The sequence below is a fragment of the Trichosurus vulpecula genome, chromosome 3 (assembly GCF_011100635.1).
Source record: "Trichosurus vulpecula isolate mTriVul1 chromosome 3, mTriVul1.pri, whole genome shotgun sequence".
Taxonomy (NCBI): domain Eukaryota; kingdom Metazoa; phylum Chordata; class Mammalia; order Diprotodontia; family Phalangeridae; genus Trichosurus; species Trichosurus vulpecula.
The window spans coordinates 432715885-432742873 of NC_050575.1; the positions used below are offsets into that span (position 1 = coordinate 432715885).

At 48.2% G+C, this 26989-nt stretch overlaps 2 protein-coding genes across 4 annotated transcripts in view; one reads left to right on the forward strand and one right to left on the reverse strand.

Moving 5' to 3' along the window:
• The window catches only part of SFXN5 (sideroflexin 5), a 207510-nt gene extending 195173 nt beyond the window's left edge, over positions 1 to 12337 (forward strand). The window contains exon 14 of one of the 2 annotated variants that reach the window (XM_036751116.1): positions 8010 to 12337. In XM_036751116.1, coding sequence (XP_036607011.1) covers positions 8010 to 8087 — 78 coding nt within the window. In that variant the 3' untranslated portion in view covers positions 8088 to 12337. The remainder of the gene's footprint in view (positions 1 to 8009) is intronic. The other variant, XM_036751117.1, reaches the window with a different exon arrangement.
• Positions 12338 to 24018: 11681 nt separating this feature from the next.
• EMX1 (empty spiracles homeobox 1) overlaps positions 24019 to 26989 on the reverse strand; it is a 39928-nt gene continuing 36957 nt past the window's right edge. For both annotated transcript variants that reach the window (XM_036752791.1, XM_036752790.1), the window contains one exon: positions 24019 to 24186. In XM_036752791.1, the coding sequence (XP_036608686.1) occupies positions 24019 to 24186 (168 nt within the window). The remainder of the gene's footprint in view (positions 24187 to 26989) is intronic.

Below are 26989 nucleotides of genomic sequence, written 5' to 3' on the forward strand. Positions count from 1 at the left end.
TGGCATATGTGCATTTGAATAAATGAAGCGCTATTTCCCAGGATGCCTCAGTCTCTGCTTAACAGCTTTCCCGAAGGGTTATGTTACACCTCATGGTAAGATTGCTGGGATGTTATATTTTGTTGGTTTTTGCAGCTGAAAGCGAAGAACAGTTTTCCAGTTTTTTAAAAACATTGAATATTTTAAATACCTAAATTGTTTTGCACAAATTTTTGCTAATTTGTCTAACTAGGTTAAACATTTTCAAAAGCATTTCGATTTTGGAGCGTGGGCTCCGAGCATTGTGTCGTTGGCGGGCGTGGAGACTGAAGGAGCCCACGGGGGTGGGGGACGTCAGGAGGTGGGGTGGGAGTGGGGAGATGGAGAGACCCCTGTGGCCTAAGGTGGGGAGAGGTAGCCAGACCTTTCCCACCTGCTCTCCTGCAAGCCGCCAAGCCCTCGGCATCATGGGAAGCAGGGAACTGCAGGGAGGGGTGCGGCTCCCCTCCCCCCTCTAGAAAGCCTGCACGTAGGACTCTAGCCTGGGGTGAGATTTCCCTTCTGAACTCCAGGAGCATGTCCTATATGATTCCCCAGCGCCTTGTATCATTCTTTGTTTCTTGTATATGACTCTTGTCTCCTGAACCAGGCTGTGCGCTCCCTGAGGGCAGGGACTAGCCAGATTTGGATTTCAAATCCAGCTCTGGGGCTTACTGCCTGGGTGGCCTTCAGAAAGCCTGCCTGGGCCTCAGCGTCCTCATCCGTGAAATGAGGAGGTTAGACCCTATGGCCTTTGAGGGCCTTCCATCTTCAGGTCTGTGACCTCCTCATGTGGGCAGTAAGAGGAAGGATCTCGGGCTCCTGGATAGAGAGAAGTCAGGGACCTTCAAGGTCATTTAGCACATCCTGCCGCCCCACCACACACCCATTTCACAGTTGAGGAAAATGGGGGCCAGACTTACAGGAAGTCACAAGGAACCAGGATCGGAAACCAGGCCCTCTGACTCCAGAACCAGGGCTCCCTCCATGTCCCAGACCTGGCACAGGGTCGGACACATGGGCACAGCTTCGCATCTAATGGGATCTCTGATTACTGTCAATGCTCATTAAAAGCTTGTGGAAAGGCACTGCAGGATTTGAGGGAGGTAAATGTTTTCTCTCTTTTCAAAGGGGGTGGAAGAGGAGGAAGAAGAGGAAAAGGAGGAGGAAGAGGAAGAGGAGGAAGAGGGAGAGAAGGGAGAGGGGGAAGAGGAGGAGGAGGAAGAGGAAGAGTAGGAAGAGGAAGAGAAGGAGGATGAGAAGGAAGAGGAGGAGGAAGAAGGGGAAGGAGGAGGAGATGGACAGGACAAGCTATTGGTCAGTGAGCTAGGCTTTGATTACTAGCAACATTCTAGAAGGAATGATTAAAAGGGTGGCTCATGAGCACTTAGAAAGGGAAGCAGTGATCGTTGGGAGTCATTATGGATTCAACGAGGACAAGACATTCTGGCCTTGCTCTGCTTGGCCTCAAGAGCACAACCAGGCACCATGGGTAGAAGTTGCAGAGAGCAAGATTTTGGAGAAACTTCTTAATAATTCAGACCCTTCCAGGGTGGAATAGGCTGCCCCAAGAAGTGGTGGGTCACCCCTCTCTGGCAGTCGTCAAGCAGAGGCCAGATGCTCCCTTGTTAGGGATGATAGAGTGAGGACTCTTGCAGGTCAGGTCAGGTGTGGGCCCAGTGGGAGACTGCACTGATTCTGTGATTTAGCTAAATTGACTTGAGTTGAGTTTAATAAGCTCCCTTTTTGTGTCCCTCACCCCTCCCTCGCCCAGTTCCTCTCACCCCATTTGGGCTCATTGAAACCTTGTAGGACAAGCATGGTGGCTGTGGAGTCAGAAAGTCCTGAGTTCAAATCTGACCTCAGACACTTCCTAGCTGTGTGACCCTGGGCAAGTCACTTGACTTGCCTTTGCCTCATTTTCCTCATCCGTAAAACGGGGATAATAATCACACCTCCTGTTGTAACAATCCGGCCAGCAGCTGCTGTGGGGGGTGGGGGTTGGGGGGGAGTGAAAGACCAGCATGAGCCCAACAGCAAGGACGCTGCCAGCACAGGTTCTTTCCATCTGCTTTATGGGGCTAACAATCTGACTTTAATCCAACATATACATATAAACTCACTGAGTTCAGGAGGAAAAGCCAGCACCCTGAACTTCAGAGCCAATACACACAGACACAATATACACAGACCAGATCACAGTTCGTAGTCACCAAGAAACCATCCGCATCTGGGTTGACGAGCCAAGGAGCTCTAAACAACGGCTGGCCCAGAGTACACGCCACTCCTCCTCAGAGCCCCAAGGGAGAACACCCACCTCTGGGTTTATGTATCTTAATCAGGGTCAAAAGGGAGTCACACATTTGACTCACCCACGTGACCTAAAAGCATGTGAACCCACGTGGTCTAAAAGCCTCTGATGTTATGAACAAGTCACTCAAACCCATGTAAACTAGGCTTTACCTTAAGGCGAGGAGGTCATCAAGGACTCCTAATTTAATCAAGAAAACAAAGGCCAAACTCTTGAGGGGCACTTGATTAAACAAGTGCTAAAAGAAGAGAAAACAGTTAAAAAGTCCCACCTTAATGGAAAGGGCAAAAGCCACAGAAAATTTTCACTTTTAATTCAGTAAATATTTTTGAAGCATCTATTATGGAGAGGGCATTGCATTCCATGCTGAAGGCCCAAGGAGAAAAGGAAAGCCATCTCTGCCTCCCAGGTGCTGGCGTTCTCCCGGGGGAATACAGGCTGAATGCAGCTAAGCATGAGTTGAGAGAGAGGACGCTCACAGCCACTTCCCAGAGAATTCACAGGGATGTAGGTTTAAAACTGGAAGCATCCATGGAAGCCATCAGCCTGGCATAAATAGCTACTAAGGTCCCTTCTAGCTCCTTATGGTCCTGAGCCTACCCTGTCCCCTTGTTTTGCAGATGAAGAAACTGAGGCAAAGAGCTGTTGAGTATAGCCCAGGGCCATTGAGTTAGTAAGTGACTGAGGTAGGATTGGAACCCAGGTTCTCCCAACACTGCCTCCCTGAGCCGAAGCTTGAAGATAAGAATTTTTAGAGGGAGAAGTGGGAAAGGAGCACCCTATCTGCATGGAGGACGGCTTATGTGCACAGGCTGGGGCAGGAGATGAAGGACTGACTGATCATACAACACCTATGGAGCCCCACTGTGTGCCTAGGTCTGGGCTCAGCTGTTCTTGGGGGAAGACTCACAGGATCTCCTCAGTTGGAAGGGCCCTTGGGGGTGGACAAATATTCCTCTCCACCATCCCTGAGAAGTGCTCATCTGGACTCTTCTTGACGAGCCCCAAGGAGGTGGAACTCACTATCTCCCATTGCCCTCTGCCTTGTTGAGCCCAGGGTATGCTCCGGTCAGGACACCACATTTCAGGAAGCACAAGTGACAAAGTTGGAGAGTACCCAGAGCAGGAGGAAGATCTTAGATTTAACAAGCACTAATCAAGTGCCAACTATGTGCCAGGCACCAGGCTAAGAACTTTATAAATTTCATCTCATTTGATCCTGGGCAGTAGGTGTTAGTATTATCCAAATTTTACAGTTGAAGAAACTGAGGCAACAGGGTGAAGTGACTCTCCCAGGGCCACACAGCTTCTAAGTGTCTGAGACTGGATTTGCACTCAGGTCTTCCTGACTGAAGGCTGAGTGCTCCACCCATTGCGCCCCCTTAGGAGGATAATAGAGAACATCTGTATGATGGGGAATGGTTGGCCTAGCTCTCTCATCCTCCTCCTGGCCATGGAGCCAAACTAGAAGGAGGCTAAGGTGGTGCTGAGGGGAGAGATCTCCTAGAAAGCCATTCTGGACCTGGGAAGAACCTTAGAAATTCCAGCTAGTCTATTCAACAAGCCATTTATGAAGTGACTGATGCCACAAGGGACTTCAGGAATCATCTACCTAGTCCTTCCCCTTGATTTTACAGATGAGAAAACCCAGGCCTCGAAATAAAATGATTTAAGTCAGATCACACAATTAATAAGCATCAGCAGCAGGATTTCAACCCAGATCTTTTGATTCCCAAACTAGTGTCCAGTGAGGAAATAACCACCCTTACTGCTGTTTTTCCTGATCTCTCTCACCCACATGGCGGTTCTCTCCTAAAGCCAGACCTGCTAACTCAATTAACATTTATTCAACACCTTCTAGATGTAAGACACTGCTCAGAGGCTTCAAAAAAGCCATAGTGGACACAGTCACTTCTTTTAAGGAGTTTAGCATGTCCTACAGAACCCATATGTCTCTCTGAGACAGATTTAGGCTCCAAATTTAAAATGGCAGCTAGGATGACGATGGCACATTACTCCTGCTTAACAGTTCATATTTTTCAAAGCTCTCTCTTATACAAAGCACATTGTGTGCAGTCATCACAGACGCCTAATGAGTAGGGAGGAAATCGTCTCCATTTCACAGAGGAGATAATAAACACCCAGGGAAGGGCTCCACGAGGATTTCTTAAAAGGCTTACTATGTGTCAGGTACTATGCTAAATGCCAGAGATATAATGAAATTAAAAAAAAAACAACAAAAAACAAATGTCCCTGTTCCCAGAGGTATCTATGTCTCTAGCTCAATAAATCCTATCCTCTTCCTTAACCTTTCTACCCTGTTCAGTTTGCCTAAAGCCAATTTGTTATTATTTTGTCTAGTTCTAAAAAAAATTAATAGTTCGATGATTAGGCTGGCATGTCACTAAATCTGAGCATTAATTTTAGGTAGTATGCTCAGCTTGTTTTTTTTTATATTGGCGCTGTCCAACCATGGACAATTAATATCCCTCCAGTTATATATCTTCCTTTATTTGATGTTGTTTTTTAAATTAAATTTTCCCTTCCTTTATTTCTGTAAAGAATACTTAGTGGTTATATTCATTCAAATCCTGAGTATGCCTCAGTAGGTTGATTCCCGTATATTATAAACATTTTGGTAGTTATTTCAAATGGAATTTTTCTCTCTCCTCTTAATTAGGTTTTGTTAGTAATATGCAGAAAGGTTGATGATTTTTTTGAGCTAATTTTATATACTGCTACTTTGTGGAAGTTACTAATTCTTTCCAGTTCATTTTAGAAGAATCCCTAGGGCTGAGTAACGCCTCCAATCCCTGCAAATATCTACAATTTTGCCTTCTTTTTAGATGTGCTTATACATCCCCCATCCTTAAGACAGTTCTCTAGACAAGTATTGAAAGTGCTTCTACCCACCATCCAGTTCAGCTCTTCCAGAGCTTGTCCTAACCTGCTGGTGGGTCCAGTCTCATCAGTAGCTGTGTGACTTCTTGCTGGGCCCACCTTTATCAAGTCAGCTGCCTCCCAAGTCAGCAGGCAAAAGCAGATTCCACACTAAGAAGACTAGATTTGACATTGAAGGATCTAGCTTCAAATCCTGGCTCCTTTACTTACTATCTTTGTGATTTTGGACAAGTCACTACCTCTTCTGAGCCTCAATGTCCCTATCTGTTAGATGATGATGGGCTAGCATACATGACCTCTGATGTTCTTCTAGCTCTACTTTTCTAAGTCTGTGATCTCTTCCTATTTCATGGTGCCTGTTTAAGCCACCTGCTAAAATTCCTGATTCCCAATCAGGAGACTATTTCCCTCTCTCAGTTCATTTCAGTTTACCAATTAACCAGCCAATAAGCATTTGTCAAGTACCTATTATGTTCCAGACACTGCACTTTATGCTGAGGATACAAAGAATAGCAAAAATTGTCCCTATCTTCAAGGAGTTTACACTTTAATGAGAAAGATAACATATATATAAATCTGAAGTGACTGATAAGTTCTGGTTGGGTAAGCAGGCTCCCACCCCACCCATCATCTTGATGACTCATCTCCCGGGTACCCCACCCCCTAGCCAAGGGATGACTTTCCAGAATTCTATCACCACTACAGATTTGTAATATTGAAAATATTTTACACATAAAGTAAAAATAGCAGACATCATTTTCACCAAGAGAAGAGAAGGAATGGTCCTACATGTGAGCCCAGCAGGGAATCCTTCTGTGAAGTGAATATTCTTTGTGGTTTATCTGGTATGAAATCCAGATTTTCATGCAGTGGATTGAGTCAGGAGCAAAGGCTGGGACTGGGAGAGAGATGAGCAGGTGTCGGGGCCCAGAGTCTGCAGACTGGGCAGCTAATGCCTTTACAAGGCTAGAGAACAGAGTATCCAAAGACCCAGTTGTGGATAGATGAATTCTTAATAAAACAAAGGATGTGGCAATTACAAAAGATGTCATTTTCAGTGATGTGAAATTAAAAAGCCTTTGTACAAACAAAATTAATGCATCTAGGATAAGAAGGGAATTGTCAACTGTGAAAAAAATCTTTGTGTCAGATTTCTTAGGTAAGGGTGTAGCTGTCCAAGATATATAGACAACCTGCAGAAATATAGAAGACCAAAAGGTATAAAAGATATAAACAAACAAGAAGACTTGTAAACAATTCTCACCCACATGAAAGAATACTGCAGATCACTAAAAATAAGGAAATATTAAATCAAAACAAGCCTAAGGTTTCACTTCATCCTCAGCAAATTGGCAAGGATGATAAAAGATGTGAATGGTCAATGTTGGAGGCATTGTGGGAAGACAACAGGTATACTCATGCATTGTTGGTGGAGCTATAAATTAGTATAACCATTCTGGAAAGCAATTTGGAATTATACAAATAAAATGGCTAAGATATTCATACCCTTTGACTCAGAGACTCCATTACTAGGCATACACCCCAAGGAGATCGTTGACAAAAAGAAAGGCTCAATATACACCAAAATATTTATAGTAGTATTTTTGTGGTAGCAAAGAATTGGAAACAAATCCCTTTGTTTGCCCATCAATTCAGGCATGGCTAAACAATTTGTGGCAAATACATGTAGTAGAATATTACTGTGCTGTAAGAAATGATGAACATAATGAGTACAGAAAAGCATGAGAAGACTTACATGAATTGATGCATAGTGAAGTAAGCAGAAACAAGAAAACAATATACACCAGGAGTGTCAAATTAGATTAAAATGCAATTGGAAAATATTTAACAAAATAAATAAAAATACGATAAAATATAGATAACATTACATTTTAAAACTAATTCAGTATATGACCCCTATGTATGTATTAATGACCCCCATTTCTGTTTGAGTTTAACACCCCCTGATACATACACTAACTACAACCATATAAATGGAAAAGAATAAAAACCACAAGACAATTGAAAATGGATGTTGCAAAATTTCAAAGAATAAATTTGACTCCGAAGAAGAGATAGGAGAAACACCTCCTCCATTTTTTTTGCATAGGTGAGGGATCCACAGGTGTGAAATATTACATATACTGTCAGATTTTTTCAATCTTCTAATACATTTCTGACAATATAATGAAATTACAATAATACCATGTTAATTTACACTCTTAGCATTATGCCAAATCGTAATAACAAAGGGATACTTAATAGGACTTGAGAAAATGATAGCAAACTTCATCTGGAAAAACAAAAGATCTAGAATAGCAAGAGAAATGATACAAAGATGTACAGATGGAGGGGAAAGATCACCTCCAGACCTCAGGCTATATTGTAAAGCAGCAATCATCAAAACCATCTGTTATTGGTTGAAAAATAGAGAGGTAGATTAATGGAGCAGACTAGACAAGAAAGAATAAGAAATAGTGGAACTCAATAATCCAGTGTTTGATAAAGTGGAAAACTAAATTACGTAGGAAAGAAAGCCCTATTTGATTAAAAAAAAATTCTGGGGAAACTAGAAAGCAGTCTGGCAGAAATTAGGCTTAGAGCGACACCTTCCACTACACTCCACAACACATTCTAAATGGAGAATTAATCTAAATATTAAAGTTCTTTCACCTCTGTCAGTCTTCAGTCCCATGTGCTAAGCATCACTGGTTAATCCCTCCCTATCTATAGTGCCCATAGTACCTGGTCTCTTACCTGTTTTTTTTTTTCTTTTCAGATTGAAACATCCCAACTGGAGCCAGAGATTGCACTGGCCACAGCCAGTCGGACAGTGGTGTACAACAAAGGCCTGTGAGTGGAAGCAGGTCCTCTGGCCAGAGAGGCAACCAGGCCAGAGGACCGGGTAGGGTGAGGGCTGGGGAGAGGAAATGTCAGCCTGCCCTCCTGACTCTAAGTAGTTGAGTGAGGAGTTCCAAGCTAATACCACATCACTAAGGAAGTAACATTTTCAGAGAACCACCACCTTGCAGGAGGTTGGGAGGTTAAGGCAGTCAGATTTTAACATAGGGGAGAAGGGGGTGGGGGGGAACCTAGTTCAGGGGAGAATCAGATTTTATAGAAAGGAAATACTATAATCAAGTGCATTTCTGGGCCCTGGTGGGGAGCTTAGAGAACCCATCCCAGCACAATCATGAGTGAAGCTGGGAAGAAATATATAGAATGCCCTAGGGAGAGAAATAGGGTGTTGGGATTTTTAAATTTTTTTGTTTCTTTTGTTTGGTTGGGTTTTTTGAAGAGAAAACTGAGTCTTAACACTGGTTGATGCTGCAAAGAAGCCATTTCATAGCTGGGTGGATGAGCATGGGAATTAGGCACATGAATTTGATGGGTTCGGGGGGTGCTGCATCACATGTCCTCTAGGGAAAACTAGAGCCCTGTAGCCCAATCTTGCCCTGCCTAACCTGGTGTTCCCAGTGAATAGGAGATGCTACATGTGTCCCTTTCCCCTTCCCTTCCCTTCTCTCCCTTCGTTGAAGACTGGAACCCAACTGGACTGGAACTTGAGATCCTGGGGCCTTCCCATTAATGGGACCAGGAAAGTATGTCCCTATCCCCAGTAGGAGCTTTCTACCCTCTGGAGCCCCCCAGATGAGGAAGCCACAGGCCAGTAATCAGGGGCACCAAAGCAAGCCAAAATCCAGAGCTTCTGGGAGACTGGGTGCCTCCACTTGGTGATTTGGGAAAGGGAGGCAGGAAGGGGTGCTACTGAGGGCACGATGACATTGGAAGTACTTTACAGCTGTGAGTGCTTCTAAAACTAAGGACTGAACCATCCTTGGAAGAAGATGCCAGCAGCACTTTATATACTGTAATACGAGAGGGATAAAGACTTTAAATGGCCCAAATTGGAGGGGGCTAGGGAATGGAGGAAGGAAATGGCAGCAAGTTCTCGGGGTTGCAATCCAGACTGGGGACCGATGCTCTGGAGTGTTCCCCTGAGCTCTTTGGGACAGACTAGACCTGGCCTCTGGTCCAGAACTCTAGCCGGAAGGATCAGGATCAGACACGTCCTCTGGCTCAAGCAATGTCAACCCTTCCAGGATGGCCTGGCACCCCTTCCCACCATGGAAGCCCATTAGTAACCAAACCTCAGATGGCACCTGCCCACCTGTCCAGCCATCTTAGCTAAACCAGTGCGTCCTGAAGTCCCCTGTCCTCTGCTTCTCCCTACTCTACCCCTACCAGGAATAAGCCAAGACTTGATAGAAGAAAGGTCATCTAAATCCTTGAAAATGACCCAGACATTCATTCCTTCCAGCCTCCAAAGCCATTGCAGCTCCAGGGGTAGAAAGAATTCCCCTCTCTTCCCTTCCTAAGGAGGAGAGACCTAGGAATTAAGGATATGCCAATCCTCTTGGGATGGGGACCATCTAGGAAAAGCCATCTAGGGCATATCTGCCCAGGGAAGACGGAAATGAGCCTTCCACTCCTCAGGAGGATCAATGGAGGTAGGGACCACATATCAACAATAAGGCTCAACCTCAGGATGGATGTGCAACTGGCCTGGATGTTTGGACCAATTTGCGCTTATTTCCCTCTAGACCCCTCTGCCCAAACAACAGCCTGCCCCCTTAGACCTGGACATCCCTTGGATTTGGGAAAACATGCAAAGCTTCTCCCATCCCCTCTTTTCTCCTCCCCCTCTCCTTTACTGTCCTCCCCAAGTGGGTTTTGTATCAGGGATGCAGAGAGCTGTTGCTTGTGGCTCAGGCCTAAGAGAATGCTTTGGTGGAAAGCCCAAATCCCTGAGCTAGACTTGCTTTGTGACCCTAGTAAAATGACTTCCCCTCTCTGGGCCTCGATTTCCTCATCAGCATGACGGGCAGTGGTGGGAGGATGGGCACTTACATTGATCTTAGAAGTCTTTTCCAGCTTACACAGCCTTTGATGCTTTGACTCCTGTTCAAAACTGGACACAGAAAGGTATAGGCTGACATCCGCCTGGACAGATCCCATAAGGGATTGAGAAGGACCAACCATTATTATCAATGATTATGTTGAAAGAAAAAAAATCCCTGTTTCAGTAACAACAACGCCTCAGCTGTCAAAAGCAATACTAGCCTCTTGGGAGGGATCCCTGGAGGCCAGACCTTAGCTGTGATTTGGGGATTTCTGGAGCCCTCACTCTACTCCCCAAATGTAGTCAGAGCTCAAAAAGGGAGAGCTTACTGGGGCCTGGAGGGACCACCTGTAACTTCTTACTCACTTATCTTGCAGCTTGGTCTCCTGTGAGATGCCTTGGTCTGCTGTGAAGAGTGATAGGCTTAGAACAAGGTCTCTCTATCCAGCTTGGGAAAAGGATAGCCAAACTGTGCCCCATAGAGATGGAGAGGAAAAGCCAGTCTAGTCCCCTTGGCTCTGGGATGGGCAGTAGAACTCCACCAGCCAAGGGGAGCAGTGGGGTGACAGTCACTTTTCTCAAGGAGGCTTCCTCCTACCAGACTGAGCTAGGAAAAGGGGCCCAGAGAAAGGAAGCAATTTGCTGAAAGTCATACAGGGAATACCTTGGGGACCAAGATGGCGGGTGAGACTCTCCTTTCTCTTCTGAAATGTCAGCTTGTGGTACCAGCTACTCTCTTGGTTTGTTACCCAAGTCCCCATCCCCAGTCTCTTAGACATAGCTGTGAGCCCTTTGGGGTGGGGGCCAGAGCATCCAGGGACAAAGATACCCCAGAGAACCAAGTACAGAGGCCAAAGTCTGTGTGTTGGGCAGGAGGAGGAGGCATGGCCTGCTGTTCGGCAGTTAGGCTGGACCTAGTGCCAGTAGCTATACCACCCCCACCCCCATCCCTAATAGGGCGATGCTCAATATGGCCGGCCCAGAGCTGGGTCTTTCCTTTCCTGCCTCACCCTGGGCTGAGAAGAGCCAATCCCACTATAATGTGAACTTCCTATAATTCCAAGGTTTTAGAGGACTACGTCTGGGCACATTCATGTATGCCTACCTGTGGGCACAGGAAGCTGGAGGCCCCAGCTTCCCTTCCAAGGGTTTTCACTCAGCACCTGAAGCCCTACCCTGTGCACTTTATCTTGGGACACGACTGCTAGCAGACATCCCCCAAGGAGATGGGGAGGGAGCCGCCAAGGCCCACCGGGCCAGGATCCTCAGATTCTGGCCCTCTCTTTTCCATTGTCTTCCAGCTGATTTTTAGCAATCTTAACTGAGTCAGGTGTCTTTTCCAGAAGGTGTGAATGATGAGAGAGGTGGTAGAGGCAGCAGAGACCTCCTTTCCACACAAGCTGAAGATCAGTGGAGGAGTAATCTGCCTTTCAACCACTCTGATCCCCCATGCCCTACCCCAAACCTTGCTGGGGAAGCAGCCTTGCAGATAACCACTGGCCCAGAATTTCCCCACTTCTTCCCAGGCAAGAAGAAAAGAATGTTGGCAGCCAGGGAAAAGGGCTGGATGCTCCCTGGTTCCTTGCGGTGTTGATCTGCCACACTGATGGAGGGTGCCAAGTCTGGGGGTCAGGTGGGCAGAGGCGGCTTCAGCTACTACTGAACTCAGGGTTTTGCCCACCCTGTGCAACAGCCCGTCTGTAGATGTTTCTCATCCTTCACCCAGCTGCTTCCAGATCTACCACAGAAGGACTACTCTTCTGCCCAGGTTGGGAGGATGGCCCATTTGGGTCTCTCAAAGGGACCAGGTCCCAAGGATCATATGTCAAGAGATCCAGGCCCCTCTGGAGGAGGAGAACGGACCAATCTCTCTACTCACCATACCCTCATCTTCCTTCCCTGCTGCAGCCTGGGTCCTTGATCTGGACGGCCTCAGCCACCATGTACGTGATCATGTCCACAAGAGCCCCTTCGTGTTCTGTTGGGGTGGGGGGAGGGGGGAATGGGGGAAACCTGTTCCAAATTGCCAATTGTCTTCCAGCCCAGCCCAGGGCTCAATGTGAATAATTGTATTGCCCTATATACCTCGGCCAGACCAGGGGATTTGCCAACCGTGGGCATAGAGTCTTTTTAACCTTCTGAATCAATTTCTCATTCTTTGTGATTTATGTAACACCAATAAACACCAAGGATTAAAGCTCTAAGACTTGGCTTCCTGGATGAGGAGGGAGGGAGGGAGCTACCAGGGCAGCCTGGGGTGGGGGTGGGTGGTTGGAGGAAGCAGCCTGCAGGGGCTGGCTCTGGAAGCCCCCTTTCCAAGAGGAGGGTTGTAGTACCAGGTGCCTGGACCCCTCAATGTACAGCCCTGAGGCCAGGCTCCCTGCAGACTCCTGGGACAGCCAGACAGAGGAGAAAAGGGGAAGAATTGAGGAGAGAGGAGGAAGGAAAGAGTGGACAGAATGATCCCCTTCTCAGGATTTTACCAAAGGTGAAGGAGTCTTTGTCATTTGTAGGGTCATGGAGCTCGAGTTGGAAGGGACCCCAGGGGCCATCTAGTCTATCCCTCTTATTTTATAGAAAAAGAAACTGAGTCTCAGGGAAGTTGAGTGACAGGCCAAGGGTCACAGTCAGCATGGGAGGCATCATTTAAACCCTCCGAATCCCAAGCCAGTGTTCCCTGGCTGAGATGGAGACTCCAAGAGTTTAAATGACATGGCTGCCGTCACACAGCTACTAAGTGGCCAGACTGGAATTTGGACCAAGGTCCCCCAACCCCAAACCCAGGCCTTCCTCTGCATTGTGAAGCCCCCGGGCCCCCCAGGGGGCTCCCCTAGTGCACGAGAGGGCTCCATCCACACCAAGTCTGTGTGTCCCCAGCTATTCCAGAATAGTAAGTACCCTCCTAAGCCCACGTCAGCCTCAAAGTCCTTTGTGGCCTGGGTTGAAGTCCTTCCTCATTTCAGCCTCAAGAGGCCGAATGGGGCAGGGGAAAGAACATGGTTCTCTCCAGAGCCAGAGACCCTGGGTTTGAATCCCAACTGTATTATTGGCTACCTGTGTGACTTTGGGTGAGTCACTGGACTTTTCTGGGCCTTGGTTCAATGTTGACAAGGAAGATGGACCAGAGGACTCCTTCTGGCTCTTAATCTGTGATCCCATGACCATCTTCCCTCCTGCTGTGTAGTTTGGGGTCTCCTCTGGGATGAGTGGCTCAGTCCTGTCCCTCACACACCCACACACACACACACACACATACACATTCCCCACCCCCAACTCCACATCCCAGATGTATCCCTAAAGATTTAGTCACAGCCCAAAAGCTGCCCCCATCCCTCCTGGAGCTCCTGAGGGGCTTCTCTAAGGGTCTTTTAGCATATTCCAGATGAGGCAGGCAAGAGTCCTCCCCTTCTCCCACACCCTAGAAGGTCACCTGAAAGACCTAAGGCAACAGGAGAGATGTGGAGGCAAAGGAGGAAGGGACAGGGTGTGGGGCAGACTCTGGGTTCATGGAAGACGAGCAGGAGGCCCAGGTTCCACATGTCTTCTGTACCCTCTTCCCTGGTTTCTTTTAGAATCATAGATGAGGAATTCCCTCAAAGCCTAAAAATGTGGATTTGAATCCAGACTCTGCCTCTCATGGCCTGTAGGACCGCAGGCAAGTCACTCAACTCTCAGCTTACTCATTTATAAAATGGGCGTGGTGACTTCACCACTTCCCTTCCAGAGTTGCTGTGGACATTTAAGAAATGCTTGCAGACTGGCTGAATGCTTGAAGATGCTTTGTAGGCCTTACAGCAATATTGCAATAAGAGCTGCTGTTATTATATGCTCCAGAAGTGACCCAAGGGTGTGGAATGGGATCAAAGGCCATGGGCTTACCGTGAGACCTTGGGTGAATCATTGCTGCACTTCTCAGCCTCTGTGCGCTCTGGGAAATGAAGGGGTTAAAACAAATGATACCTAGGGTCCCTTCTAGCCCTATCAACCCATCAATATGCATTTATCACTGGCCTACTGTGTGTCAAACACTGGATATACAAAGACTAACGTGGTAGCTCCTGCCTCAGGGAGCTAACTTTTGGTTTCCGTCCTTTGATCTTCTGCATAGGAGAAGAAACATGGGCTTGGGAAACTGGCAAGGCCGTTGGCTCTGGATGTGCATGACCTTGGCTAAGTCTCTTCTCCTTTCAGGGCATTAGTTCCCTGCCCACAAAATGGGGAAGAGAGTATTCAGATAAATGACTGTTATGGTCCCTTCCCATTCAGACGCCTGTTTCTTTGAGTCCTTAAGCTGGTGAAGGCATCCCCTGAGGTAACCACACAACCAGCCCCTGTGTCCTTCACTGTCCTGATGATCAGCAAAAATCCCCCGGGGGAGGCAGGGTTGGGAGGAGGATGCCAAAACGAGAGCCCATCCTGGGCCCCATGAGCTCGCCAGCCCAGAGATCATTAACCTTCTAGGAATGCAATGCCTCTGTGCCCCAGCTTGGCTGGGCCCTTCCCCCTCAGCTGCCCTTCCTCTCCACTCTTCAGGGCTGTGTGGGATTTACAAAGCATCCTCCTTACATCTACATTTTACAGATGAGGAAACCGAGTCTTGGAGAGATGATGAGACTTTTCCAGGGCCACACAGCTAAAAAATGCAGCGGGGTGAAGAAGAAGAAACATTGATATAGCACTTACTGTGAGCCAGGCACTGTGCTATTAAATCTATTACGTATAATATACATTATATACAATATACATGATACATATAAAATACATTATAATTGTTATCTCATTTGAAAAGCGGAGGATGGGGGGAGGGGCTGCCACTGGCTGAGAGGTCGGGGTCCGTTAACTCCCTGCAGATTCAGGCTGTCACCTGCAGGTATCTCCTCCCCTGCCAACAGTGGTTCTGCTCTTGAGTTTGACCCTCTACGACTGAGGGCCTCCGTCCAGCCCCGGAGGACACGCCCTCGTCCTCCATCAAGCAGCTCAATGTCCAAGCTTCCTGGAGCCCCTCGTAGGCAGGTCTGTGCTGGGCACTGTGGGGAGGCAACGATGGATGAGACACGCGCCTCTCCTGCCCAAGAAGCTACAGTGACTGATCCCTATCACCTCTCCAATGGTTGTTATTCAGCCCCATCCTATTCTTCATGACCCCATTTGGGATTTTCTTGGCAAAGATACTGGTGTGGTTTGCCATTTCCTTCTGCAGCTCATTTTACAGATGAGGAAACTGAGGCAAAGAGGGTTAAGTGACTTGCCCAGGGTCACACAGCTAGTGAGTGTCTGAGGCTGGATTTGAACTCAGGTCTTCCTGACTCTAGGCCCTGCCCATTGAGCTATCTAGCTGCCTCCATTGCCTCTGAGATGAAGTACAAATCTCTGTTGTAAATCCTTTGCAATATATATGGCTCCAGCTACCTTTCCAATCAGACACTTTATTACCTGTCACTCATTTTACATTCCAACTATCTGTTCATCACATGCAACATCCGTCTTCCCACCTCCACACCATTGCCCAGGCTGTGCCCCTTCATCTCTTCCTCCAAGAATCCCTCACTCCTTTCAAAGTCCAGCTCCATGACTATCTCATCTACCACAGCTTCCTGACCTCTTTGTGTGTTATGGACCCCTTGGGCAGACTGGTGAAGCTTTTACAGAATTGTGATTTTAAATGCGCAAAATAAAAGTTTGAAATGCAGCGATCAAAACATTTTAAAAAACAAACTCACAGACCCCAGACTGGGCTGCAGGAAGCCTAGCCTGATGCTCCCAGTGCTCCAGCAGCTAGTGCCTTCCTGTTGGAAATGACTTTGCATCTACTTTGTGTGCATTTCATATTTAATTTTTTTCTTATTCTTTTCTCTCAAAAGAATGTAAGCCCTTTGAAGTCAAGTACTGGGGTTTTCCCTCTGTATCTCCAGTGCCTAGCACAGCCCCAGTACATAGTAGGTGTTTAACAGATGTTTGTTGAATGAATTATAATAATAGTAATAGTTGACATTTATAAAGCACTTTAAAGGGTTCAAAAACTCCTGAGGACCTTATCTCAGCTGATCCTCCCAACAATTCTGGGCTAGAATAGCCCTCACTTTACAGATGAAGAAACTGAGTCTTAGAGGAGTTCAGTAACTCACTCAGGGTCAAGGTGAAACATCATGGTTCTGAGGAAAGGACCCTGGACTGGGAGGCGGGTGACCTCGGTTTAAGTGCCATTTCTACCACTAAATAGTCGGGTGACCTTGGGAGGAGGGTTGAACCAGATGATCTGTAAAGACCCTCTTGGTTCTGAACATAGCGGCATCTGGGTCAGGGAGGCCGGAGGTGGGGGGTGGGGCAGATCTTGGAAAGCCTTGAATGCTGAGCAAAGGAGTTTTTATTGGGTTTTCATGGACTTGTGAAGTATTCATGGACCACAGAGCTCTACTCCATTGTAGTGATGAGGTCACTAGACGAGTCAGAAAAACTCAGGGTTCAAACTCCACTTGGGCTACTTCTTACATGGACAAGTCAGTGACTCAGTCTTCCTGCCTGTAAAATGAGGACCTTGGACCCATAGCCTCTAAGGCCCCTTCCAGAACTAAATCTACGATCCTGAGATCTGCTGCCCCATGCAGGAGCCCCCAGACAACAGGTCTTTAGCTTTTGCTGAAAAGCCCCTGAGGATGGAGTGTTCATTACCCAGAGGCAGTCTCTTCCATCGTGGCACAGAGGCTCTCATGATGGAAGTGGAACCTTGGAAGAAACTGTTTGAAGGCAGTTTGCAGAATGAATCACCTAGGAGAGACTGGAGTCAGGGAACCCCAAGCAAGAGGCCCCCAGTTCAGATGCTTGCATAAGAATGAAGAGGCCACCCAGGAAAGACAGAAGGTGTAAAGGAAAGAAGAGCATCAGAGACACCCATCAGCAGAGGCGAAGTCTGGATTCAGAGCCCTCAGCCTCCCTACCTGTCAGCTGGGGAAGGTGAAAGCAGCCCTCACCCCAGATAAAACCCAGCCTCATGCTAGTCCCTCGAGTGCACGTGTGTGTGCACATACATTCGTGTAAAGTCACAGAAATTGAGACAACTACACATTCACAACCTACTCGCTGAGTCACAGAATGTCCGAGTCAGAAAGGATCATGGCGGCCCCATGATCCTACCTTACACACAAGTTCTGCACACATCGGCACACACATATTAGACACACAGCCACACTCAGACATGCCCACATACTCCCTGTCCCACTGGAACACACACACACACACACACACACACTTCACCGGTTACTCTCATGTGCACACAAACACACTCACAGAGACATACTCACACACACAGACACACACTGCCACCCTAGACAGCAGATGGGGGACTCAGCTAATTGGTTAAACCTGTTCCCCAAGTCTGGGCACCAATTGGCAAGGACACGTCTGACAGGAAAGCTGTTGGGGCTGTAGCCTGCTGCAGGCTAGTTTCCCCCATCTCGCAGAGCTGCCCAGGGGATCGAGTGTGGCAGGAGCCCCGAGCAAGGGTTTGGGTCAAAGATCTGTCCTGTGGATGAGGACGTGCATGTATGTGTGTTCATGTGAGCCTATGGAGCTCGGTCTATGCCTCAGCATGTATGTGTTCACATGGGATGCCAAGTGTATGTCTGTCTGTCTGAGTATGGATGCAACTTTATGTCTCCTCCTGGAGACCCCTAAACCCCAAAGGCAGCACCTGGATCACTCAGTCTCTACAACTCAGGAACAATTTCATCCCAGTGTGTAAAATGCTCCAGTGTAAGCAAGTCTAGCATGCCCAAGGAAGTGGAGAGACGAAGCTGGCAGAACCCAGCACGATGAGCTCAGGATGGCTCCCTGGGAGGGAGAATGTTTGGGCATTTGGAAGATGCTTCTGAAGGTAGGAGGGATGGGGTCTGAATACCCAAGGGGCCCAGCCCTGAGACCCCTCATCACAATTATTGACTTCTTGAGGAAAATCGTCTCTTAGATGGGTAAGCCTGACAGGGAGGCAGCATTACAGACAGCGGACGGATGTTTGGCTCCCGGCTCCGCTATGAGCTGTGTGACCCCCAGGCAGGTCGATTAACCAATCTGTGCTACAGTTTGCCATCTGTGAAATGGAGATGGTAACAGCACCTACCTCCCTGGGATATTCTATCAGATGACATAGCAAATATTAAGTGGTTTTGCAAACCTTTAAATACTACTCAAATGCAAGCTATTACTAGGGATTACAAAGCATGCTGACCGTTGTCCATTGTATCCTAACAACAGCTCTGGGCAGTTAGAGTCCGCAGCTCTTCCACAGGTAACCTGTGGTACCTTGGACAAGTCTCTTCCCTCTCTGGGTTGGACTTCTCTCCTCTATAAAAGGAAAGAGTTAGACTCGGTCTCTAAAGTTCTATGGCAGATGTCACCATCCCAATCCTTGGGCCCAGGAAGCTGCCCCACAGTAAGTCAGTAGCAGGGCGGGGGTCCTGATGCTGCTCTCCCTTCCATCACAGTGTCCTGAGTGGGGCTGGCAGGAGAGTAGGCCCCCAAGCCATGGGAGATGAGGAAAGGACTGAGAAAGGGGAGCATCCAGCCCTGTCTCCTTCTCCCCTTCTCTAAATCAGTTCAGCCTCCTCGAGAGAGACTTCAGCTTTATTCCCTGGATGGGACCCAGAAACTCCCAAATTAGAAAACCTGGCAAGCAAGCAGCTCAGAAAATAGTTCATCCTAATTACATATTTTTCAAGCTCACAGAAGTCTTTATTAATTAAGTCACAACACCAATATTTACAGTCTGTGGGGAGAGGCACAACACAGTGAAGGGGAACCCAGCAGAGGCCCTATTCTCGCTTCCCCACCCTTCAGTCAGTCGGCTGGCCTGAGGGACCTTGGTCTGTCCTCCCTGCTCCGGCCTTGTGTTTGGAGGGGGTGTGTTTTTTCTTTGGTTGGGGAGATGTTAGCATCTCTGATGCTGTCTTTCTGCCTCCCCCACCCCCCAAGGTGCAATGCAATAAAAGAGTCTCATCCCATCCAGCCTCTGCCGTCATCATCCTTCCTTCTGCCTGTATCCCATCCATGTCTTTGCCTGCATCCTTTCCATCCCTCTGCCTGCATCCCCTCCATCTCTTTCTTCATCCCTTCCCTCCCTCTTTCTTCATCTCATCCATCCATCTGCCTGCATCCCTTCCATCTCTTTCTTCATCCCACCCATCCCTCTTTCTTCATCCCATCCATCCCTCTTTCTTCATCACGTCCATGTCTTTGCCTGCATCCTTTCCATCCATCTGCCTGCATCTCTTTCTTTGCCCTATCCCCATCTGCCTGCATCCCATACATCTCTGTGCAGACCACTCCCTCCTTCAGTAGTCACCTGCTTCAGTGTGATCCCCAATAAATAAGGACATCCTTCTGGAAATTTAGGCTGTGCCTTGCAGGACTCAGAAATGGAAGCTGAGGCTTCAGGATCACCAGGCAGTGCTCTGGGCCTGAGAGGAATAGATATGAGCATAGGATAGAGAGTGAGGATGGGAGACCTTTCATGGATAATGAGGGGGAATGTCCGATGGGGCAAATAACCCCATCCTGTGCTGTCAGGAGGATCATCTGCTATCCTCAATTCAATGAGCTGCCCAGGGGAGCAGGCCTACAGCATTGGAAGAGACAAGCAGAACATGGAAAGGAGAAGCCCTGTTGAGGGGCTTACCTAGGATCATCAGGACCTAAGCCAGAAGGGCCCTTTCCTGGGGGAAGACTCTAGCCAGGACCTTTGTCCCTGACCTTGGCTCCCTGGGAATAGGTCTACCAGCCCAGGAGAATAACAGAGAATACTGATGTTACTGGGATTCTCCTGGGAAGGCGGGTGAGGTGGAATCTTCAGCCATGGGAGGTTTCTATGGAGCAGTAGTTAAGGTAGTGAGGCTTCTCTAATCTACTCCCAGATGCCCCCTTCCCTTTCTTACCATTATCCTTTATTTCCTATCTGGGGAAATGACCTTGACTGTTTCTCTTTCCCTATAGATGGGGAAACTGAGTCTCCTGTCCTGGAAAGCTCTCCCTACTAATCTGTTCTCATCTCCCATGCGATCCAGCGCTGCCTGAGTGAATGTGAGGGCTATTTCTCCCCCATTAGACCAGGGTCCCCTTGAAGGGTCAGATATCCACCTGACTACTTACAGCCTAGCGTACCTTCTCCCATCTCTGGACCCCCATTTTCTCCTTGGTGAAATAAAGGGATTGGGCAGAATAATCTAAGATCCCTTCACTTCTAAATCCCATGAGCATCTAGGATTTTCAGGCACTGCAACAATAGAGGAAAGGGGAAATGGAAGAAAAGGAAGGCAAAGTTTCCCTCCCCCCGTTTCCCTGTGACAGCTTCGCCTTTCCCCCATCTACGGTCCATCTATCTCAAGGGATATCTCCCTTTCCCAATCCCCTCCAAGACTAGAGAGAGCTTATCCTCTACTTTCCTCCAACCAATCAGGAAAGATGGAAGATGACACAGATTCCTTTAGCTATTTGGGGGATGATGGGGGATGGGGAAGGATGATTCGAGGGTGATCATCAAGAGATGATTCAAGAAGGATGATTCAGTGTGGGCCGCCAGCACCTTCTCTGCCTAATCAAATCCTACCCTCCTTTCAAGGCTCAGGTCAAGCCCCCTTCCTCAGAGGCCTGCCCTGCTCCTGTGGTCCTCAGATTATAGGACATGGGTCACAGATTCAGGGCTGGAAAGAACATTCAACTTCATCAAATACAATCTCTACCCACCTCATTTCCAGGTGAGAAAACTGAGGCCCAGAGAGATTAAGTAATTCACCCAGGGTCTCACAGCTGGTAAGTAGCTGAGGACAGATTTGAATTCAGGTCTTCTTGTTTCTAAGTCCATCACTGTATTTACTGTACCACCTAGCCTGTGGTCACCTCTGACCTCCTTACTGTCTCTACCAACTGGACTAGCACTGAATTTCCCAGATATTTGGCATGTTTTCTGTCTCTCCTACATGAGTCATGTCTGCAGCTCAGCTGCACGCTCCCTGAGGGCAGGGCCTAAATCTCCTGTCTCCTGCCCATGGTTTAGCCCTTATACACACACATAAAATGGTGGAAAAGAATGAGAAAGAAGCCAGGCCTTGAAAGTTTGGAGCTGAAAGGGACCTCAGAGGTCATCTAGGCAATGTGCCTAGTAGAAAGAATTCTGGACTTGGAGTCAGAAGACCTGGGTTCAAATCTCAGCCCTGCCATTTGATCCTCATTTTGCTCCTCTTAAAAATCAGATGGTTGGACTGGATGACCTCAAAGCTCTAACATTCTATGATGCTATGAAGCCCTACTTGAGGTGGGACTTCTCAGGGATCGCAATCTAGCCCCCAAGAGCCCAAACCAACTAGAATCATGGCCTTAGAGTTATGGGTGGCTTCAGAGAACATCTGGTCCATCTGCCAGATCTAATTTCACTGGACCTCAGTTTCCCTGGAGGAAAATGAAAGAGTTAGGTCGGATGACCTCTAAGGCCCCTTCCAGCACTCAATCTTTAATCCTATTATCCCTTTTTTATACACGAGGAAATGAGACCCAGAAAAGTTAAGTGACTTTGTCTAAGGTCACTCAGGTAGTAATTAGCAGACCAAGGATTTGACTCCAAATGCAACCTTTTCAGGCTTTGCTGCTTTTATACACACATGCACACACACACGCACACACACACACACACACGCACACACACACATACACACATATATGTGTGTGTATCAGTATACACATACATACATATATGTCTATGTGTGTATCAGTACACAAGCATACGTGTATACACGCATATAATAGTGTGCGTATCAGAGTGCACACACACATATATGAAAAGTCATGAGGGTGACGAGGCAGGCAGGAAGACATTGGCCCTGTCTTCTGGACTGAGCTTGGTCTCTATGCCTTTTCTTTACCCACATTAATTATACAGAAAATAGATGAGGCTTAGAATTAAATTTTAAAAAATTAAAATTCAAGAAACTCTAACCCCCAGAGATGTTTGGCAAATAGCCCTTATTTGGATGATGACTATGGAAATGTACTGTATCTTTCGGAATTTGAAATCAGATGTTATACAGAATGTTTACCATAAACGATCTCAAGGAGGCCCCCATCAAAGAATTTTGTCCAAAGAAAAGACGGACTGGAACCTGAGGACACTGTCTAAGAATGTCTCTTGTTCCTAAGATTTAGAATTTTCCTGCTGAAATGAGGAGGACATGAGAATCCTCATAGTCAAGATTCTCAAGGGAAGAAGACAGGTACCTACAATAAAGTCACAAAAAGTTTTTGTTTCTGAGGATTATTTCTAGCCCATTGGCCTAAGAGTGGCTGCTTTCCTAAAGTTACCAACAAAAGAAAATTTTGACTTTTAAAGTAAAAGAGCTGTGCACTAAAAACAAACAAATAAATAAATAATTTAAAAAAATAAAAGCTGTGCAGACCCCATTCTCCTCATGAGGAAGCTAGAGTACTATGGCCATAGGTTTAACCACTCAGCTGAAGCTAGAAGCAGAAAGCAGAGATAAGCTCTCTAGCCACAAGCCCAGTCATTACCTGGCAGGTCACTGTCATACATCCAGCAAAGCAATGCTCAGTGGACCTATGTTCAGCAGAGACCCCACATCTAGCACAGACTTGGCTAGAGTGTATCCAGTAAACACTTACATGTTCAATGAAGTAGCACCCTGGGAAGCGGCATCTAACTAAAAGTAGGTGTCCAGCAGAGACCAGTGGGGAAATCATACCATCATCATACCATCGTGAGAAGACATTAGGTAGCCCCGAAACATCTGAGGCAGGAGTTGTCTCTGGTTAGGTCTGTGCCCTCATTTATGCACCATGGTCACAAGGTATCCACTTTTCTCACTGATGACGTGTATTTGTGAGTGTGCCTCAGGCTTATGGGGGAAGTGTTCTATCACTACTTTTTATTAAATGCCTTTGTTTTGAACTAATCACATCTGGCTGATAATTAAAGGTAGACACCTTGGTGGGGGCTCATGGGCTATGGTTTTCATGGACATAGCCCCACAGTGTATCTTGAACCTGGGGTGGCCATCCCTAGGGGATTCTTCCTGTGAGTTGAGGGTGGCCCCAGGTGCTACACAGACCATTTTTACTACTAGGGTTGGCTCTAACTAGGTTGGTAAGAGAAAGGAACCCTTTCCTGCCTCCACATCTACACTCATGACCACCCCGATCCACTCTCCCAGAATGCTCACTCCTAGCACCTCTCCAGAGCATACAGTCCACACTATTGTGGATTAGAGCCAGGTTTCAGGGTCACTCAGACAAAGGTAGTTTTTTTTGTTTTTTGTTTTATTACCCACAGGGAAGGGAGACACAGGAGGATGTCACTAAGGCGTATAGCTGGGGTCATGGTAGGAAAGTGGGGATTGGGGATCAGAGGGGCCTTTGGACAAGAAATAAATTAAAATAAAAACTCGTTCAAAGGAAGGAGGTAAGAACAGAAAAGGCAAAGGGAACGGAGAAGGCTCAGGTAGGGGATCGGGGTTGGGAGTCCCAGGGTGAGGCTGACAGGCTCACTGAGCCAGAGTTGACACTTCAGGTCACTCCACCCAGCCCAGCCCGAGGAGTTTGGAAGAGACAGAGCCTGGAGGAAGGCATCCCTTGCTTCGCCTTCCTCCTCCAGTCAGCTGCCCCCAGTCTCTGAGTCCCTTGGGGGACCCCCAGTAGGAGCTGCCCACTTCCTGCTGCCCAGCCCAGCAGGGTCGAAGGGAGGCTGAGGAGTGGGCCTGGGCGTGGTGGGGGAGCTCAGGAGGTATAGTGGTTGGTTTCCATTGGGTCTCACTTGAGTCCATTTCCGATGTCCCCTCGCCTGCCTGGCTCCCTTCATTGGTTTCTCAGCTGCCCCCCCTCCCCAGGCCCCCTCTTAGTCATTGGATGTGACATCGATGTCCTCGCCGTTGGCCTGTTTGGTGGCGATGCGCCACCGGTTGATGTGGTGGGACCCCTTCTTTTTCTGGTCTGACTCAGGGCCCTCTTCCTCCAGCTTTTGACGCTTGTACTTTGTCCGCCGGTTCTGAAACCACACCTTCACCTGAGGGTGGAGAGGGAGGCATAGGTCAGATGGACTGGAGCTCCTTCATCACTCATCCTCCCATTCATTCATTCAACAAACAAAGGCTTTAGGCACTTACTGGTCTGCCACTGGAAGATACTCGAGTTTAGGAAAGATACAGAAAAGATCGCCACCTTCATAGGGCTTGTAGTCTTACATGGCTACCCACCCTTACTATTGTCATCATATGTCAGAGCTGGGAGGGGCCTTAGAACAGGGGATGTCAGAGCTGGGAGGGGCCTTAGAACAGGGGATGTCAGAGCTGGGAGGGGCCTTAGAACAGGGGATGTCAGAGCTGGGAGGGGCCTTAGAACAGGGGATGTCAGAGCTGGGAGGGGCCTTAGAACAGGGGATGTCAGAGCTGGGAGGGGCCTTAGAACAGGGGATGTCAGAGCTGGGAGGGGCCTTAGAACAGGGGATGTCAGAGCTGGGAGGGGCCTTAGAGCAGGGGATGTCAGAGCTGGGAGGGGCCTTAGAACAGGGGATGTCAGAGCTGGGAGGGGCCTTAGAGCAGGGGATGTCAGAGCTGGGAGGGGCCTTAGAGCAGGGGATGTCAGCGCTGGGAAGGGCCTTAGAGCAGGGGATGTCAGAGCTGGGAGGGGCCTTAGAGCAGGGGATGTCAGCGCTGGGAAGGGCCTTAGAGCAGGGGATGTCAGCGCTGGGAAGGGCCTTAGAGCAGGGGATGTCAGCGCTGGGAAGGGCCTTAGAGCAGGGGATGTCAGAGCTGGGAGGGGCCTTAGAGCAGGGGATGTCAGAGCTGGGAGGGGCCTTAGAGCAGGGGATGTCAGAGCTGGGAGGGGCCTTAGAGCAGGGGATGTCAGCGCTGGGAGGGGCCTTAGAGCAGGGGATGTCAGCGCTGGGAAGGGCCTTAGAGCAGGGGATGTCAGCGCTGGGAAGGGCCTTAGAGCAGGTGATGTCAGAGCTGGGAGGGGCCTTAGAGCAGGGGATGTCAGAGCTGGGAGGGGCCTTAGAACAAGTGATGTCAGAGCTGGGAGGGGCCTTAGAACAGGGGATGTCAGAGCTGGGAGGGGCCTTAGAGCAGGTGATGTCAGAGCTGGGAAGGGCCTTAGAGCAGGGGATGTCAGAGCTGGGAAGGGCTTTAGAGCATGAGATGTCAGAGCTAGGAAGGGCCTTAGAACAGGGGATGTCAGAGCTGGGAAGGGCCTTAGAACAGGGGATGTCAGAGCTGGGAAGGGCCTTAGAACAGGGGATGTCAGAGGTGGGAGGGGCCTTAGAACAAGTGATGTCAGAGCTGGGAGGGGCCTTAGAACAGGTGATGTCAGAGCTGGGAGGGGCCTTAGAACAAAGATTGTCCAGGCTTGAAAAGGCCTTAAAACAGGGAATCTCAGAACTAGGAGAGACCTTGGAACACAGAATGTCAGAGCTAGAAGAGACTCTAGAACATGAACTGTCAAGAGAAGGTAGTCAGGGCTCTTGGAGGTCACCACTCTGGGCTAGGGAAGGAATCAGTGACCAGGTAGGTGTGGTCTCCATTTACATCTCAGCCTCGAAGGCTGCAACCTTAAGGTGGGCTAGAAATATAGCAAAGCAGTAAAATGACCCAATGAAATCTTAATAAAAACATACTATTCAAAACAAGGTGTGTGTGTGTGTTGTGTGTGTGGTATGTGGTGTATGTATTGTGTTGTGTGTATGTGTGTGTGGAGTGGGGAGAGGATTCCTGCTGTCCTCTGCCCTGGTCAGACCACACTGGGCAGACTGAGCTCAGTTCTGGGGTCCATATTATACAAAGATGCCAGAGCTACCATCAGGGTATTGGGATAGGGCTGCCTCTGAAGGCCTGTTATGTGGAAGAAGGGTTAGCTGTCTTCTACTTGGCCCCAAAGAGCAGAACCAGGAGCAATGAGACAGACTCTCCAAGCAGTCAGATTTCTTCTCCAAAGCATTAAGAAGAGGTCTTAGACATACGGTGGATGTTTTTAAATAGGTTGACAGGCTAATTCTTGAAGGATTCAACTCAAAACTCACCTTCTCCAGGAAGTCTGAGCTCCTCTCTTACATCCCTGCCTGCCTGTTGGACAGCACCCTGGCTGCCCTGAAGGCAACTCAAATGTCTAAACTAGAAGTCTCCATCTGGTGTAGTCACTTTCCCTGGCCCTTCCTCTTCCAGACTCCCCGATTTCTGTCCTTCTGGTCAGCCAGACTCCCAACATTCTTTGCCGCAGCCTCTTCACTTACCCACCCCGGCCCCATTCAACCAATGGTCACATTCAGCCCATCCTAATGCCCCAGTATGTCTCATGTCCATCCCCATCAGACCCTCCCCACTAGGACAACTTAAACAACCTCCCAGCTGGACTCCTGCTTTCCAGTCTCCCCACTCCAAACCATCCTCCACCCAGCTGCCAGGGCTGACCATGCTGCCTCCTGCACCCCCCCCCCATAATTTGTAATGGCCAATAAATACAGATTCCACATCTGGGTCCTTGAAGCCCTTCCGCTGCTCATTGCAGACTTATCTCACTTTATTTCACATTTCTAGCCTTCACACTCCATTGCAGGCAAATTGGTCTCCTTGCTATTCACTGGACTTTGGCATTCATTCCATCTCCAGCCTCTGTGCCTTTTCTAGTCCCCATGCCCAGAGCACACTCCAAGCTTACCTCCTCCTCCTCTCCTCCTTAGCATACTCAGCTAAGGTGCCAGTGGTTCCATTGTTCTTGGGAGCTTTTCTTGATTCCCTTACTTCTTCATTTTCTCTCCTCTCCCCTCAAGTGATCTTGTGTGGGTCCCTCCCTAGAATGTAAGCTCCCCAAGGACA